Source organism: Pavona decussata, unplaced genomic scaffold, assembly GCF_977016875.1.
Source record: "Pavona decussata unplaced genomic scaffold, jaPavDecu1.1 SCAFFOLD_192, whole genome shotgun sequence".
NCBI lineage: Eukaryota > Metazoa > Cnidaria > Anthozoa > Scleractinia > Agariciidae > Pavona > Pavona decussata.
In genome coordinates, this window is record NW_028145601.1 from 738,118 (window position 1) to 756,468 (window position 18,351).

Below are 18,351 nucleotides of genomic sequence, written 5' to 3' on the forward strand. Positions count from 1 at the left end.
AAGGTACGGTAGATTTTGGATTGAAATAACTACTTTTTTAATATTCTGACCATAAAAAATGACATGTACTGTGTAACTACTCTCAACGACTATCTCTTGTTCATGTTCAATATTAAAGTCTAAACCCTTCAAGCTTTTATTACAATTATGTAAATTATGCTCTCGTCACGTCAGTCGAGACCTCTTCACAGAATGTTCTTCAGAATATAAATATTTATTTAACTAATTAAAGGGACCAGACCGAGATATCATGAGATTTAATAATGAAAGTATGCAACTGATAAGGTGAAGCGATATTCTTTGATAGAACCACCTTTTAGGAGTTAATAAGTTGGAAATTCAGACATGTAATTGTGCTGTCTAATAAGTCCGAAGTTGATAGATACTACTGACATAATTAACTGCGATGGTCTCGTTTATCAGTTCAGATAATAATCTGTAGTTGTTTGCACATTTACATTATCAAGCTGCGGTTGTCCGCAATTTATATTTTTGATAATGGTTGAGGGGTATGCTCTATAATGGCCGAGAGAATTCAATTAAAATATCAAAGGAAATGAATTGGTACATACTTCTACAAGATGAATCACTTAGTGACCTAGCCTTTGAGTAGACTCGAGGCTGGCGTTGACGTCGAGCTAATACAAACCTCGGTCCTTTTCATGCATACGTGAATGTAAACTGGTTTGCATAAGAACAAAATGATTACATGTAACACACGAAAAGCAGTGACGTTTGTATCAAAACAAAGTCGAATACAGCCTCGCTTCTACTCAAAGGTAACTCTTGAATAGTGCAGGGACCACTTGTACAAACAGCAGCAAAGTGTAGCCGGATCTTGGTGTAGATCAGGATCAGCAATGTTGAATAAAACGTAAAATCAAATGCAAGGCTGATCGGACAGCTAAAATTATTTTATTGCCCAATATTTCGGTTACCATACTAACCTTCTTCAGGGGCGGCAACTAAGCTAAGTAAAAATTGGAAATAAACGGTTACAATATTTAAAGACGATACGAATGAAAAGTTGAGATGTGATTGGTTGATAAACAAAGAAAGCTGAAACGTGTACAGTAGATAGATTAAGTTTCATCGCGTCTGTTCATTCCATAGGGTTCACTGAAGAGTCTTGCCCTTGGAAATTAGCAATGCTTTCCTAGCTTTCCAAATGCCGTCTCTGTTGGAGTTAATGAGTTCTAGGGGAACGAGTTCTATGTTGTTAATTGAAGTGAAATCTGTTTCAACTTCACTCCTCGTCACACATACGGCCTTGAAAAGGCGGCCTAAGAAGTAACGTAGATTGGTTTTATTTTTCCGGCTGCACGATATGAAAGTGGGACCGAACGCTGGCCTCGCAGTATATGACTGGGAAACGGAAATTACACAATTATTTTTATAGCAAAGTAAGGCGTATTATTATTATTATTTTGACACGAGCGTTTTACTGGAAAATACACCACTCTTAAAATTCAAACGAAACTACATCCGGGACCAGAGTGACGTATTTTCCATATCCTCACTAGTGAGGATATTGATGACGTCATTTTCTGCCTTTTCATGATTGTTTATGCAAACAGTCGGTGAGCGATAGATTTGTCTATTTAATAAAAAGAAAATTACACGGTGGCTTGAAGGTATGAATTTTATTTTCTCCAAAGAGCGCAGCGAGTGAGTAAAATATTGTTTTTACCACTCGAAAATAAAATTCATATCTTTGTACCGCCGTGTAACATCCTCTATTTAGTGTCTCGTAATTCCGAAACCAAGTAATTAAATGCATTTACCTAGAACATATCTTGCGATCTAGACATTGGGGCAGCCCCATTTTAATTGAACGCCGGAAAGATGGTGAACCTCCGAAATTGCTTGTCGTGATTATGATAGGACAAAAACAATTAAAGCACTCCCTTACTAATGGGTATCAGATAATAATAGTCGCTAGACAAATACGGAATTTACCAAAATGCAGAACACTCTCTTGTGGCCGGAATATCAATTCAAACATTGGGAAATCGGATGGAATTGAACCTAAGCGAACGTATTTGATAGTTAAAGTTCGATTGTCGAGCGCAATTATATTGAACAAAATCGAACTCTCCACTGAAAAATGCGGGCAAAGAAAAGCAATCGAAGTTACTTTTCCAGATTTTTACAGTTTTTTTTTTGAGCTAAGTATGGGTTCTGGTCGGTGTTGTTCCATGTCCGAAAATAATCGAAAAAAAATCGAATGATTAATTTTGATTTCATATTCATCTGATCTGTAGATTGATTCTGAAAATCCTGACAGGAGAAATTAATAAAGTATTGTACTGTGTTTATCATGTTCGATTACTTCCACAATCTAACTGAAAAAAGGGTGCCGTGTTCAATACATTCGACTACCGAACACAATCGAACGCAATCAGACTATTGTGTCACTTGCTTTAATTGATTGAGTTCCATTAAGTTCGAATGATATTTTGTTCGATTTGTGCAAAGGAGCGTAAGGTGAAGTGGTCTATTCTCTTCCCATAACTTTGATCAGCGGAATTGTCTGGAATATGAAATATTACGGGATGACTTTCGATTGCAGTATCACATAACATTGGTTTCCATATGATCGCACTTATCGATCGCAGACTGTGGCTGGAGATAGAAGATGGTTATATCTTCTTTCATCGTCTTCGATAACCGCAGAAGCTGCATCTGATGTTTCCAAGCAGAATATTTGGATAACTCAGAAAGTCTGTAGGATCTGACAAAATTCCTCGTGGAACACCGTGAAATACAGTAAACACCCACGTTTAAGAACCTACTTTTTTCAAGGTCAGCCTGACTGAAGTCTTCACATTTTTAATTACAACAGGTGTCTAAAATGACGAATTTCAGCCTGGAGGTTCTTAATCCACTTGTTCTTTTATGCGGGTGTTTACTCTATCTGACGAGTGATTCCATTTTCTGGTTGGTGTGGTTTGACCTTCGTTATGGGTTCCCTCAGACCTTAGACTACATACACACACATACCTAAAGACACAAAAAAATTATCCACGCATCTCATCGATCCAAGTGTATAAAAGGGTACCGGCGAACATTTTTAAGACTCTATTAAAATGCTGGGGATACAGCAACTCTGCGTTCAACAAGCATTCTATCCAGGGGGGAGTAGTAATACTTTAATTAAGTTGCTTTATGGTACACATGAGAAAGGGGGATGAAGTACCAGCTATAACGACCAATTGTGGCAAGAGCGAGACTTCGCACTGCTTACGTTTAATCTTTCAAGGGGAATCTGTATAGATAGAAAAATCAAGTCACGGAGCTCGCGGACGTAAATAGCAACTTCGAGATCAGCCTGTAACTAATATATATTGCGATCACTTTTTTTAAAACTCAAAATCAGTCTTATCCAATTTTTATCTCTGATGGCACAACTATCGCATCCCGATCGTAACTGATCCTTGATAAAAATCCCACCCCGATCCTTGATCCCTATTATAGTCGCCGATTGTCATCCAACAACAAAAATTGAAGATTATTTCGAGTGTTTGTTTGTGTTTGGAGGAACACCCAGAAAGAGCCGATAAGTAATACAAGAGAAACTATTGACTCAAGGCTTGTGCAGATATAAAGCTGGCAGATGGTTCCTCTAAACATTTAAAAACAATAGACGATCAACTGTTATTTAGGAGTTAATACTGTAAAATTTGCACGCACATACATCTAATCAACTACAACGAATGATTTTTCCAAGGACGTGTTACAAGGAGTGAAAACTAATAAAGTTTCTGTTTTTAATTTAAATACGTAAGTGTCGTGAGAAACGTAGAGTAGAAAAGCATCTGCGGGATTTAATTCATTTTAGTTTAATCCTTGTTCTAATGAAGCTGTCGTGTTTGTGTACATTGTCGAGGGAAGAGAAATTTTATAGAATTAAGTATGCACCTTACATTTCGTCGGCAAGTATTTTGGGATAATTATTTTAGTATGATGACTAAGTTTCAAAGGCGATTCACTGTTTTAATATTAATTAAACGGGAAAACCGTCAAAGCTGAAATATTTCGTATTCGCAAGCGCACACTTCCCAATTTGAAACTCAATAATTTATCGAGCGGTTAACCTCTTTTGTTCAACTCCAGTGTCAAAGTCTCAATATCAAATCCGACTCCGACGTAACAGAGATTTAAAGTTCCTATTTCTAATCTGAATTGGAAGTAAGAGATAAGAAAAGCAATTTTGTGATAAAAGTCAGCGTTTATTGTTGTAAAGATCTCCTGTGAAATCGAAACGGATTTGAATTCCGAGCTCGACCTTAAAATGTGATATTCGATATTCGTATCCTGAACAAAGTCCAAAGAGAAGAAGATCATTTAAAATTACTGGAAAGGAAAAACATAAATAGACAACAGGAAAACAGCGAAAACCGTCTTGCCGTTTACAAAAACTGATACATCTTTTCTAGTTTTGACAAAAAAGACTCCTGCGGTCTTGGTCAAAGTGCCGATGGATGAAGAACGTCTGGCGCAATACAACGCTGAAAGGGCAGATTTTCTCATTGTCGTCGAAGCAACCGCCCTTTTACTAGTGGATATCACAGCCCTAGTAGGTAATGGTCTAGTCTTTGCTGTGGCTTACAGAAGTCGCCAACGCCTCACCATAACAGATCTCCTAATTGTCGCCTTAGCCTCGACCGATCTTCTCGTAGCTTTGACAGTGATGCCGTTGTCGGCTGGCGCGCTTATCACCGGGGTGTGGCTTTACAGTCGACCAGTTTGCCTTTTCCAAGGTTTCTGTGTCATAACCTTCGCCACTGCATCTCTCAACACATTATCTGTAATCGCTATCAACAGATATTACTGCGTCGTGAAAAACAACGACTACCGCACGGTATTTTCGACTAGAAAGACGCTAGGCTATCTGGCCATCGTCTGGCTGACCGCGTTTTGTTTCTCCGTTCCACCGCTCGTGTTTGGAGCTGACGACTACGCTTTCCAACCCGGCAAAGTTCTGTGCGTCTACCCCTTCGAGATCAACATCGCCTATACCATTTGCCTTGATGTCGTGTTCATTGGTCTTCCAACTTCTACCATTTGTTTCTGCTACTGGCGCGTTTTTCGAAGGGTGCGGCGACGCAACCGTGTGCTGTCGGGAAAAGGTCACGAGCTCACAACATCCAGGTCGAACGTGCAAGAGGCAAACATCACTAAAACCCTTCTTGTTGTCCTGGTCGGCTTTGCATTATGTTGGCTTCCCGTTTTAGTGATGGACACTATTGACGTGGCGACAGGTGCTCTAACTCTTCCACGACAACTGTACTTGTTCTATACTTTCATGGTGTTTTTGTCCTCCACTATCAACCCATTTATCTACGCGCTTGTCAACAAGCGATTTCGAAAGGAATACTCCAAGGTTTTGTTCCAATGGTGCACCCGACAGGTTCAAGAGCCAACGATAACGTTGTCAGCAACTTAGATTGCTCTTATCCTCCCAACTGTCTGAACGTTCAGAGAAGATTGGGACTTCCGCGCGAAATGGTGATCAAAGCAAGCAACGAGAAGGACAAAAAACATTGTGGCAACGTCTAGTCCAAGTTAAAAGAAGTGGAGAGGCTTCAGACAGAACACTTTTTCCAAACGTAAAAATACTACAGGTAGACAAATTTATTTAGTCTCTCAGATGAGATTAACGCTGGTTTGTATCCGATAATTAAATGTAGGTGCTTTCAAGAAATAATTAAAGGGGATTTCAAGTGGTTATGTTCAAATAAATGACCCAAACTAGCTAATACTAGGGATTTACTAATATGAGAGAAACCTTAACAGTTGTTGGTCTAGACTGTGAAATTTTTTGGAAATGTTTAAAATGGTCGAAATTTTAACTGACAGCGGGAAACTACTCTGCAAGCATCAGTCAACTATTTTATCATATTGTTTCGCTTGAAAACTCCTTTTCCTTTTAACACAAAATCGTGATCTTTTCAAGGGCGCACCACAGTATTGAAGGGGAGAGATCATTGTATGGGACCACAAGTACGAACGAGTTCTCATGAAATATTTTGGAAGGTTAGATGATGGTGCACTTTGGTGATCATTTTCCCTAATATTATTATACGAATAGAGTTTAAAACGTTTCACAGTTTCATAAAGGTTATAAGTTGGCATGTAGCTTTATTGGGATCGGAAACACTCTTCAATAGCTTGTCTTAGTTTAGCTTTCTATTTGCACATGTGAAGCGTACATTGTAAATAAATTTGACAACTGATTTCTTTGTTTGGATCTCCTCTTTTTTCCATCTTTCTACGTACAAAATTAAATTGCGAATTGCAAAACTGAAAATTTCAGAAAGGTTTGTAGTTGTAGTTCGTATTTTATGTCACTTTTCAAAATATCAAATGTTGGACGGAAAATCGAGGTTAGCCATATATAAATTCTTTCTGTACGGCAGAAATTGTTGGATTTTTGCGTAAAGAAAATCGACTTTTCAATGTTAAAATAATCTGCAACGTTTGTCAATAGCAAGCAAATTGAAACTAAAGAGCGGTTTTGTCATGAAAACGAAACCAAAGTAAACAGCCTGGTCAATGAAAACACACACAAAGAACAAAATAAACCAATAAAAACTCGAAGAAAATCTGCAAGAGACGACAAAATGACTTGGTCTAGCAACTACTCGAAGCTTATGGCAATTCTTTGTTCGGCAATCAATTTAAAAACCGCTCTAAAAACGTAAGAAAGACACACAGAGCCAAGTTACAAATCATAGGTCGCGTGATCATCTCATTGCAATCTTTATCATTCCAACTTTGCGTCAAAGTCGGAGTCTGTACCAGCCATTGGTTCCTCGGTCAGATGCAGGGCAACACGTGACATTGTTGGAGTCATAACACCTGGCGGTAACACGTCATCCCGGCCCGGTTTTGGCGCGCTTTTCTGGTAGGTGGTAAAACCGAACCTCCGCAATACAAAAACGATCGGGATAAAGGATGTTGATGCAAGAATCAAAAGAACGATGACAACATATCCCCAACTAGGATACGCAGTGGCAACGACGTTTGCCTGTTGATGAAATGATGATTTCGTTAGAAACTTTTTATCGATCTTCTTGATTGCTGTCTACTGGACTGTCTTGAAAGCGCTAAATTTGGCGCATTTCGATGAACTTGTACATATTTCTTGACGGCCATAATGACTCTATATTCGTACAAATTTTTATCAAATAATAACGTCAAAATGACCCTGGCTCTAGTGGCCCGTTTGACGCGCCTACCCGGTAGGGTAAATTTGAAGAACACAGTTGCTTTAACTTAAAATAAAAAGTAAAAAGAAGTGTGCAAAGAATTTTTTTTTCTATTGCTGTATCGTAGTACATCATGTTCTCGTTATCCCACTTAAAGTTGTCCAACGTAATGTTGTTCGGGTTTGCAACAATTCAGTTGGCAGCAAAATGCACCCAAGAGTTTGCGGTGGAACACCCTCAAAGCAAATCCCCCTCGGCTCACTCGGGCTAATACTTCACTGTTTCTGCCGATGAATGCATAACATTGGCTTGTATAAGAATTTCAGATTGCGGCAGAAAGAAGCTAAGATGAGGTACGATAAAACATAACTTGTGAGGAGAAAACAAAGAAGAAAGGATCCTCAACGCTTTCCCTTATAGTTGTTTCGCACAATCTAGCCAATTCTGGCAGGCTTACATAATGTAATGTTTCGGTGCCGTTTCGGTTTTGTCTTCTCACAAGAAAGCAAGAAAGGTGCCGTACTTACTAGTTCAGGATGCCAAGCAGAGTAAACAATCGGTTTGATTCCCATGTTGACGAGACTTGCTACTAAAATGCCGAACACAAGAACCGGTGCCAAATAACGCCAGGTGATTTTCCAATACCAACCAGGGCGGCGCCCTAACATGTACTCAATATCATCCTCAAACCTTAGAAAAGGAAAACATGTAAACAAACAATCACACAAAATGATCGAGAGCCCCCTTAATTAATTTCCAAAGCAGCCAGGTGAAAATAAAGATGGTGACCTATTTAGCTGGTGCTTCCCAACAGGAATTAAGGCTCCTCGGACGTAATTTGGCACGTGACTGAGAAAACTAATGTAATCCCCTCCCCCCCTCCCTTCCGCAAAAAGTCATTAACTTGAACGTAATCAAAGAGGGTTCAAGATCAAATTTAATAAAACCCGTAAACTTTTATGGAAGTAAAAATCTTTAAAACAAACAACACCATATATTGCAAGAACTGCCTTATAACTTTTGTTCAAGTGCTCACGAACACACATCAGGATTTTATAGGTAATTAATCACAAACACAAACATTCGAACCTCCTAAAATAAAGAAGGAAATAGGGAAGACGCGCTACGGTCGCCTCCAATCTCGTACCCAGAGTCTTCAGGCTTTTTGGTCAGCGGGGCAACGCCGGGAAGACTCTGGGGACATCGAAAAAATTCAAATTTTTTGATTGGCTGTTCCGTAACGGTTTCCATTGTTTTACCGCAGAAATCCTGCGGTAATAAAATTCGATGTCTCCAGAGTCTTCCCGGCGTTGCCCCGCAGACCAAAAAGCCTGAAGACTCTGGGTACGAGATTGGGTCGCCTCGCGCTATCGAGTTCAGTTCCAGGCCTCCCACGCTCAATCGATAAGTGCAATGAGGTCTGCGAATGAGGCTGGACAGGGCGGCCGGTTCCCTGGTACTGATGGGAAGTGTGCTCTTACCTCCACAGAGGCCCCTTCATAAAGGGGAATGACAAATCGGGGAAGAAATACTGAAATGGAGAAAAAGGGACCCGGGGGAAGAGGAAAAACGGCTCGTCTTTATTTTACTCTCCTTATTTGTCTCCACTCGAGCGCTAAAGGCCTCTGCGGAGGAGAGAGGGAAGAGTTGCTGTCTGCATACTTACTTTGATGTACCATATATGTACTGCACAGCAATGAGCTCACAGAGATTGATGAACAGCAGGGGGATGGTGCCACTGAAGGTATCAAACATCTGTAGCCAGTATTCTCCAGACCTCTGACAAAACAGTAAGCCAATCAAAAAACTTACCACGGTCACGATTGCTGAAAGAAATTAAAGTGAAACATACAGATATTAACTGGTAATCTTTGCTCCAATCGGTATTCTAATATCTGCTGTTTACTAATCGTGCTCCATAGAGCACTTGAGAAGGCCGAGCAACCCTTAGGAACCCGAATGTTCCTTCCATCCTTCCTTTCTTCCTTCTCTCCCTTCCCCCTCTCTCCTTCTTTCCCTCCCTCCTTTCCTTTGGCTTGTTAGAACATTTGCCTCCCACCATATGTGGGTTGAGTTTGTTGTTGGTTCTCGTTCTTGCTTCTGGAGGTTTTTATCCGGGTACTCCGGTTGTCCCCTCTCCTCAAAACCCAACATTTCTAAATTCCAATTCGGTCCGCAAAGTGTCGCTAATTAGTGCTCTGCGCCAAATACATTACTTAAATAAAGTGATTTTTTAATTAATCACCCCTTGTCATGCGGAAATTCAACGCGTACACCTTATGTGTCTCAGACTCCACGCAGTGGTCTCGTCTGACTTTCCTAAAATTGACCGAAGATATGATCTACATCGAAGATGTGTCAACTCACCAGTAAGGATCTCCTTTCTCCAAGGCACAATTTTCAAGTCAAACAATGGAGTGAGAACCCCCTCCATTGTTCCAAACATACTGCCAAGACCGAGTGTGAGCAGCATACAGAAAAACAGCACAGCCCACAGGGGCGACACAGGCATCTTCACTATGGCTTCAGTAAAGGCAATAAACGTCAGACCAGGACCTTGAGCAGACTAAGGGCACGAGAAAAGAAGATCGCGAGATTAAGCACCACGTTTGCAATTGCGGCAAACGGCAATTGGCAGAAATGACCACGAGACCATGTTTACACAACATTTGCCACTCTCTGTTTTAAGTTTCTCAGAAAAATTGAGTAGCTTTGCGTTAGCATAAAAGGTCAGAATTATCTTGTAATCTTGTACTTTTTTTCATCTAAGTACTCATTTTTTCCATAAACGCGAATCTCACGTTTACCGTTTGCCGTAAACGTAATGTTTAATCTCTCTAATACCGATTGGATTTAACGCCGGGCGCTTTAACTTTGGGAGTTGAAAGGAGGCAGGAAGCTCATTAAGGACAGGGTGCTATTTCTTTTTAACAAGAACATCTAAGACTAAAACAGTAAGAATGGTAGCAATTTGTCGCAGAGGAGACACTAATCGGACAAGGCGAAGGGGTGGGGACAGGGCTTAAGTAGTTTATGCTCACTCTTTTCTGTCATGCAGCTTTACAGGGGGGAGTATTATCTGACCCCTTCAGAAGGAAAGCACTGATTAGAAAGGGGCCCGCTAGATCGAAACATGACGGTACTCAAGAAGTGCAGTGAACTCCATAGTATTTAGCTATAGAGTGTGTGCACGGCAGCCATGTTGGAGGACTAAAACAATAGAAGATGTTGGCATAAAATAGAATATATTTCCCAAAGGAAAATCATTGTATTGTTTTGGTCCTCCAACATGGCCGTCGTGCACGCACTCTATAGGGTGTCAGACTAGTGACTCTTGGGTAGCGACACCCCTCTTCCCCTTCCTTCCCCCCCTCCCCCCCCCCCCTCCCCCTTGCAGTGAAGTTTCCAGCAAAGTTCTGAGTTGGAATCCAGGGGCGCATTCCATTTACAGACTGGCAGGTCAGACCGGTGAGTCTGTAAATGGAATGCCGACCGGCCAGTTCTGACCAATGGAAAGCGCCCCTAGATTCTGAGTGACACGTGAGAGCTTATTTGAGATGAGCTCCTCGGATCTCTCTCGTGCAGTACGCAGAAAGAAAAGTAGTTTAAAGTTGTTGTCCGAGAAGTGAACTGGACAGTTCACTAAAACTCACAAGAAATATAAAGTGAAAAAATTGTTCGCCTCACCTCTGAAAGCCAAAACTCCAGATCCTTGCAATGTTCAGCCACGTTCGTGCTATTCCCTCCAAAAATTTCCAAACATTCATGGTACGAATGATGGGCCTGTATGTTATTTAAAAAAGTACTGTTTATAAGTAAAAATTAATGTCATGAATTAGGCAGTCACAAACTGTACAAAAAAGCTTTCAATGCAATTACTACGCCCACACAAAACGGCCACAAGTAGAACGATAGAACTTCAAACTCAAGTACGTTACAAATTAGCGGGAAAATTTGAAATCGGTGAAAACACGGGAAAAGACGCAGCAAGACGAGATCAATTTTTTTATCCAATACGGGCCGAAAAAGCTAGTTCAATAAGGTTTTTATTATATAGACTTTCGCATTGTTGCTTTCAGGTCCGCGTGAAACTGGTTTATTGTTTTCGTCTGGATAATAAATCCGTCGCTCTCTTAGTAAAACTCCGACGGGAAGGTTTGAACAGTTCCTACTTCGTAAGTTTAATTTAAAACATTTTTGCTTTGTTTTTTGTCAAAGATGAATTGAAACACTTTGTTCCTTTCAAACGTATGTTGTAACGCAAGCGGTCCATCTTAGCAGTCCGTATAGGAAAATTCGGACCGCTCAGGGAGCCAATAAGAATGCTCCTTTTCAACGTAGACCAGTTCAGCTATAAAATAAAATTACTTTCTGCCGTTCGCACCTTGAATCCAAGAATTGAAAAAATAACAATTGTTGCAAATATGGAGGTGCCACAGTTGATGGTGGAGACCAAGATGGCGTCCTTCATGCAGTTGTTATGCACATCGTTGTAGCTGGACATGGCGATAAGACCTCCGAACGCAACGCCGAGGGAGTAGAATATCTGTGTGGCCGCCTCTAACCAAACCTGAGGATCTGTGAGTTTGTCAAACTGCCAAATGAAAAAGTGAGCTCGTAAAAATAGGAACCTAATGCGATGAATATGTATCAATTGTCTTTTGTTGCGCAAAATCACCCGCCGCTGGGTAGACCGCGCGAGGAATAACCCGCCAGTTAGTTGGCTAAACATTTATGAACGTGGGATAAAGCAAGACAAAGAATGGATTTTTGAGCTGGATGTAGTTCGGCAGATGATTGTTCATGCCCAACAGTAAAACAGCAAAGAGGAAAGTTGCTTAAAAGTTCGTCAGAGACCTTTGCTAGCAGGGAAAAAAGTTGTTAGTACGATGGGTATATATGGTCTAATTCTTTTTTAGAACCCAATACCTTAAAGTTTTATAGGGCACGTAACACAAACAATGAACTTATAAATAATTAGGGATTATTTCTCAACAATTTCTGCTAAATAGATTTCTAACAGTATTTACAAATAAACTACTACTGACTGGTCAGTATCAGAGTGAGCACAACTGAAACAACCCGCACAAGGAACACAGACTTGAAAACAGCCTTCAGTATCGACTCGTGAGGCCGCTGATGGGGCGAGAGAAAATCTCCTCAGTCTCGCTCTCCACACTAACACTCATTCCACCTTGTTTTCAATGTAGCGCCGTACTAACTCGCGGAAAAGCAGAGTGATTTTTACTCTATGCCGAACTAAGGGGAGGTAATCTTTCTTAGCCGCATGCATACTTCACTTCTTAAACAGTACTCACGCGCGAGCCTCACGCATGAGCTAGAGTCCTCTAATTCTCCAAACTCGCTCCTGACCTTTTGTTTTTAGAACTCGAGTTTTCGTATACGACGAACCGTTGTTCAAGCCGTCCTGTTGTCTCCTGACGTATGCTTTCTTGGAGAGAGTCAAGCAAAGGACTTAAACTTACAAGCGGAAGAAAAAATCCTCATATGTCCACGTTAAAACAGGTTAGGAACCAATCACGTTTAAGTTAGCCCACATTTTTCGCTTTTTGACTGCGCGGATGTGCGTTATTTTTCGCCCTGTTCCAATTTTCCCTCGTTCACACAGCGAAAAACGAACAAAACCCCATGGTAACGCTTAATATACAGGCTACCTTTACGTCGTAAGGATTTTGTTACCTGAGGAGTAAACATATGCTTGATTCCATCACCAGATCCTGGCAAACTGATGCCACGACCGAAGAAGATGATCAACACAACATATGGGAAGGTAGCGGTGAAGTAGACAGCCTGCAAACAACAAGGAAAGTTGGAGTCATCGAATTCTACCCTTGATATTTCCCTGAAGCATTCAATACAACAAAAATAACAGCGCCCAATAAGTAGCGTTGTTACCTTTCCAGCAGATTCCACTCCACGCATCATGCACAGGAATACCACAAGCCACGACAACAGCAACACCAGGCATAAGTGCCACAAGAGTCCTCCGCTTTCGTTAATAGATGGCGTTATGTCCAATGCAGTCCTGTGCAAACAATAGAAATGAAAAGTACGTGACTAAGCAAAAGAGTTGATGAAAAACTTCCTACACTATAATTACCACTGTGAGAAGTGAGAAGAGGAAAACAGCACAAGGCAAAATACTCTGACAGACGGAGTTTGTGCCTGTACCTGCCAGCGTATGAACTGGGTGGTGTTAAACAGCTAAAAGGACATGTGATCTGGCTGGAAAGGCGTCTTCTCTGGCAGGCTATAGAGGAAACGGCTTGTATCAAACCAGATCTATTAACATCTTATCTTATATTCTTGGTGAAATCCTTCAATACTAGTTTAGTTTCCCTTTCCTCCATAACAGTATTTAGCCTGCGAGAACAGGCGCCTGTTCCGCGTGTTCTCGTAGCCCATTTACAGTATACGTTTAAGGTGACTCGACCCAGTTATTTTTTGGCGGTACCACCCTACTTTGAAGCTCTCTGGTATCCCCACCTTTGCTTTTATCGTAAGTTTAACACACAGAATGGATAACATATAGATCAATCTACAATATAGCAAAAAAATTTTGGCCATCGGAGTAAATGTCACGTGGTTATAGTGCCACGCCTCTTTGAGGTCGGAGTCGAAATTCTGCTGTTGCCGGCTTTTTTTCGAGAGAATCTCTCGGCTACACATAGTGAGCATTAGTGCCTTGCGCTGAACAAAGTTTCAACAAATCGCAAAGACCCAATTCGAGAAATTTAGCGCTTCCCAAATTTAGGTCATAATTTATGTAAAAATGGTAAGCAAACTTTACACGATTATATCTAATAAACTATGAGATTTATTCCTTTATTTTGGGGATCTTTATAACAGATGGGTCCTTGCAAATCAGCAAAAAGCTTAAGGGCCTTGTAAATGCGCGCGATTTCGAGCGATGCAAACATATAGAAATTATACTTTTAGCTATTTGTTGACGCTTGTCAGCATTTCAGAGTCCTTCTCACAAAAAAAGCATTTTCCTAAAAATTCGTAGTTTTTTTTCCTTCAATTTTTTTCAGGGCCACAATTGATTGACTAACTACCCGGATTCTGAATTCCATGGTCATTGAAAAACTGTGACATTATTTTCTATACGCCCAAACTTCAGTAAACATTGAAGATTTTTAGCGTTTTGGCTGAGTTTGTGCTTTGGGAGTTTTCTATTGTTTTGAGTCTGTCATGATACAGCATTCTTGTTAAGCACGCGTTCAATGTCCAATGAGTGCATTCGGAAGTCAGGCAAGCGTGGTCATTGCACGCGTGCTGAACAAGAATGCTGTATCATGACAGACTCAAAACAATAGAAAACTCCCAAAGCACAAACTCAGCCAAAACGCTAAAAATCTTCAATGTTTACTCAAGTTTGGGCTTATAGAAGATAATGTCACAGTTTTTCAATGACCATGAAATTCGGAATCCGGATAGTTAGTTAATCAATTGTAGCCCTGAAAAAAATTGAAGGAAAAAAAACTTACGAATTTTTAAGAAAATGCTTTTTTTGTGAGGAGGACTCTGAAACGTTGACAAGCGTCAACAAATAGCTAAAACTATAATTTCTATATGTTTGCATTGCTCGAAATCAGGCGCATTTACAACACCCTAAAGCTTTCTGCTGACTTGCAAGGGCCCACCTGTTATAAAGATCCCCAAAATAAAGGAGTAAATCTCATAGTTTATCAGATATAATCGTTTAAAGTGTGCTTATCATTTTTACATAAATTATGACCTAAATTTGGGATGCGCTAAATTTCTCGAATTGGGTCTTTGCGATTTTGTTGAAACTTTGTTCAGCGCAAGGCACTAATGCGCACTATGTGTAGCCGAGAGATTCTCACGAAAAAAAGCCGGCAACAGCAGAATTTCGACTCAAGACCTCAAAGGGGCGTGGCACTATAACCACGTGACATTTACTCCGATGGCCAAAATTTTTTTGCTATATTGTAGATTGATCTATATGTTATCCATTCTATGTGTTAAACTTACGATAAAAGCAAAGGTGGGGATACCAGAGAGCTTCAAAGTAGGGTGGTACCGCCAAAAAATTACTGGGTCGAGTCACCTTAACTACTCAAAAGCAGCAAACTCACGAAAAACGCTCCAATTAAGTGGAAGTACGACCCTACATGCACGCCGCTTTACATGCGCCACACGGCTCACTTACCTGTACCAATAGTACTGAGTGCGTCCCGCCAGCGTACATTCCTCCACAAACGTAACGTTATCCACCATTGGGCAATCAGCATAAGGAAGCGGGTCTTGGAAAGAAGCGAACAAGTAGTAGAAGCACCAGGCGATAATCATGTTGTAATATATACACACCAAGAATGATATCATGACGGAAGCGAACCCCACTCCACCCAGATAAGGGTGAATAGCATTCCACACGCCAACAGATCCCTTGCGCAAACTTTGACCGATCGCCAGCTCCATGAAAAAGAGCGGAATGCCCAGTGCGATCAAACTGAAGAGATACGGGATCAGAAAGGCACCTGAAGGACAAAAGAATGAAGAATTGCTCACAACTGCTGACGGTTCATTCTAGATCACGTGAACAAAACGTGCTGGGGGAGACTGCAGCGAGTAAACCAATCAGATACTGGGTACTCCCCGGTGTACCTTACATAACGACGACCAAGACCAGGAAAAGTAATATTAAAATAAACTCAGCTCGCTAGATTATTTCCCATGGAATCCAAGGATAGTCGAACGCGAAAAGAGACGCGCACACGAAAGTCGCCTCGCATGGAAACTGCCACTCTTGAATTTCATAACACGGGCTCCTGAATTTCCTTTAATTAGCCGGCGTTCATAATTATAATAGCTACAATGCGCATATTAAAATTATAAGAGGTGAAAATAACTGAATCCTTTATCCTTCGAAATTGTTACTAGACCTCGCGCTAGAATAGGCTGGATTACCAGCCGCTGCTCGAGAAATGAGCCCACGTTATAAGACAATGAAGGGGCCGTTCGTGAATGTTACTTAGAACAGAACCACAGGTAAAGCTTACCAGTAACTGTGAACGCAAATTTGAAATGTTTGTTATTCATTTTACTTTTCAAGTCAACAGTCAGCATGCGTAAAGACTTTCACAGATGATACTTGGCAGAAACTTAAGTTAGGTTTCCCACGTTTTGTGGTTAAAAATTGTTTATTTGAAAGTATTAAAAATGGTCGTGTAGCATAATACTAATGAAATAAAAATTTTTACTTGCGAGTGATAACTTATGTGCATAGTTACGTGGTACACACCGTTTTTTATTGGTATCTAAACCCATGCACGTGATGTGGTAAACATCCGGTATTTATGAATTATGAATTATTTTGAGAACATTTCACACCTCCTATTCAGTAATCTGTTCAAACACAAGTTAATAGTATGTATTTCTGTCTACGTTCCCGTTTGAACTGTAGAAAGAACATTTTCTTCAGGAATGGACGCATTAGAACAAGCAAGATATAATTGGTCGAAAACCGAAGATATGTAAAATTACTGCTTACAATTCAATCGACAGTGAATCGATCCCTTTAGAACGAGCACAATTTTTTTTGTTTGAGCACAATACAATGCCATACTGAAGCCTGAGATGATTAATAATTTCGGTTACGGAAAGATAGTCAAGATGGATTTCACAGCTTCGAAAACCAAAAGTAAACAAACAAAAGGAAAGATTGAAAATTACATAAATGCATTTAATAAATGGTCTTTAAATTTCCCATTCAAACTTTTTAATGTAGAGAGCTGCGAGAAATTAAATCGTACCTTATCTTCCTTTGCCATTTTACTACAATTAAAATTATCTCAAAGTGTGGCGTTAAAATCAAATATAAACTCCAGATTATGTTATACCAGCGAACAGTTCGTGACGCTTTTGAAGAGGGAAACATGAAAACAAAAGCTAAATCGTTACTGACTGTACGAACCAAATTCCGCCGGGATCAAATTGCTGCTATTGTAGTCAGAACAAACGCTTCTGGATTTTTCCCCCTCCTTTATTTCCTGTTCTTGGGCTATTTTGTATGTTTTAATTTTATTCTGAAACAGTATTTCTACAAAAAAAAAGTAAGGACACAAAAAAATAATTCAGTGGCAAACGTCTGTACATTTCATATAATGTAGATTTCCATAAAGCTGAAATTGGACTCCACTTTAGGTCCCGTGCGTGCCTGTGGAGTCAGGGGAAGGTTTATATAACAGAAGCCGAAAGCTTCAGTCAAACGCACCTTGGAAATAAAGCCTGATGAAAACAAATAAGAACAACATTTAATCACATACCTCCGCCATTTTTCTGGCACAAATACGGGAATCGCCAGACATTTCCGAGCCCAACTGCAAAACCTACAGTAGCGAGTATGTATTCCATTTTATTTCCCCAGCCTTTCCTTTTCTCCTCGTCGACAACATCAACTTGCGGCGCGTTTTCGTCTTTTTCCGTCGCATCTTGCTCGGCTATGACATGGTCTTCGTTTGTTGGGGAAGTGACGGTGACAGTAATCTGTCCGTTTTGCGTGTTTTTCTGCGACATTTTGCCAGCACTCTTGCAGTACGATCGATGCAAGCTGCCTGGACTACAATAAGACCCCCGTGACCTGCGCACACTACACGTCAACAAATAACCATACGCTTTCAAGTTTCCAAATCAAAATTGTCATGGTCAATCATTGATTCTAAGATAATCTTCACTCTGAACACCCACTGGGAATGGTCTGGTGTCCGTTTTATCCGCTCATATAATAACAATCAATTTGTAATAACGTAGATACGAAGATAGGCGACCTCAATAAGTTTACATATTTTTGTAAACTAGATCAGTTGGCACGTTGATAAAGTTATTATTACATAGAGGGTATTACACGGTGGTGCGAAGATATGAATTTTATTTCTGGGCCCAGTTGTTCGAAAGCTTATCCTGGATTAACGAGAACTTTGATTCGAGTTTAACTACTAAACAATAGAGATTTTTCAAAAAGATTCTTGTCCCTCAGTTTTGACTTTAACTTTTCTTTATTATTAGCTTAAAATTAGATCTTAAAAACAACTTTAACGGGTGAGCTGAAAACCTCGGTTGACTTTTAATCGTGGATTAGCGTTAATCGGCT

At 40.3% G+C, this 18,351-nt stretch overlaps 2 protein-coding genes across 2 annotated transcripts; one reads left to right on the forward strand and one right to left on the reverse strand.

Moving 5' to 3' along the window:
• Positions 1 to 3,954: 3,954 nt before the first annotated feature.
• LOC146462043 (melatonin receptor type 1A-like) lies at positions 3,955 to 5,460 on the forward strand. The gene has a single exon (XM_085086148.1). It carries the CDS (start codon positions 4,481 to 4,483, stop codon positions 5,447 to 5,449), a length of 969 nt encoding a protein of 322 aa, XP_084942274.1. The 5' UTR covers positions 3,955 to 4,480; the 3' UTR covers positions 5,450 to 5,460.
• A 1,304-nt stretch (positions 5,461 to 6,764) lies between these two features.
• LOC146462044 (sodium- and chloride-dependent transporter XTRP3-like) lies at positions 6,765 to 17,905 on the reverse strand. Its single transcript, XM_085086123.1, has 10 exons — positions 17,528 to 17,905; positions 15,412 to 15,739; positions 13,131 to 13,260; positions 12,915 to 13,025; positions 11,599 to 11,808; positions 10,902 to 10,997; positions 9,582 to 9,780; positions 8,881 to 9,040; positions 7,742 to 7,904; positions 6,765 to 7,033 (listed from the first exon to the last, which is right to left on the reverse strand). The coding sequence occupies exons 1-10, from the start codon at positions 17,775 to 17,777 to the stop codon at positions 6,770 to 6,772; spliced, it is 1,911 nt and encodes a 636-aa protein (XP_084942249.1). The 5' UTR covers positions 17,778 to 17,905; the 3' UTR covers positions 6,765 to 6,769.
• Between the last annotated feature and the right edge of the window lie 446 nt (positions 17,906 to 18,351).

What these genes read in the sequence shown, in the direction of transcription:
- LOC146462043 (XM_085086148.1), top strand. Translation starts at nt 4,481, where the DNA reads ATGGATGAAGAACGTCTGGCGCAATACAACGCTGAAAGGGCAGATTTT.
- LOC146462044 (XM_085086123.1), bottom strand. Translation starts at nt 17,777, where the DNA reads ATGTCGCAGAAAAACACGCAAAACGGACAGATTACTGTCACCGTCACT. An exon ending in AGCATATGTTTACTCCTCAG is followed by an intron (nt 11,809 to 12,914) that starts GTAACAAAATCC and finishes TTCATTTGGCAG; the next exon opens with TTTGACAAACTCACAGATCC. An exon ending in TTTCAATTCTTGGATTCAAG is followed by an intron (nt 10,998 to 11,598) that starts GTGCGAACGGCA and finishes AATAACATACAG; the next exon opens with GCCCATCATTCGTACCATGA.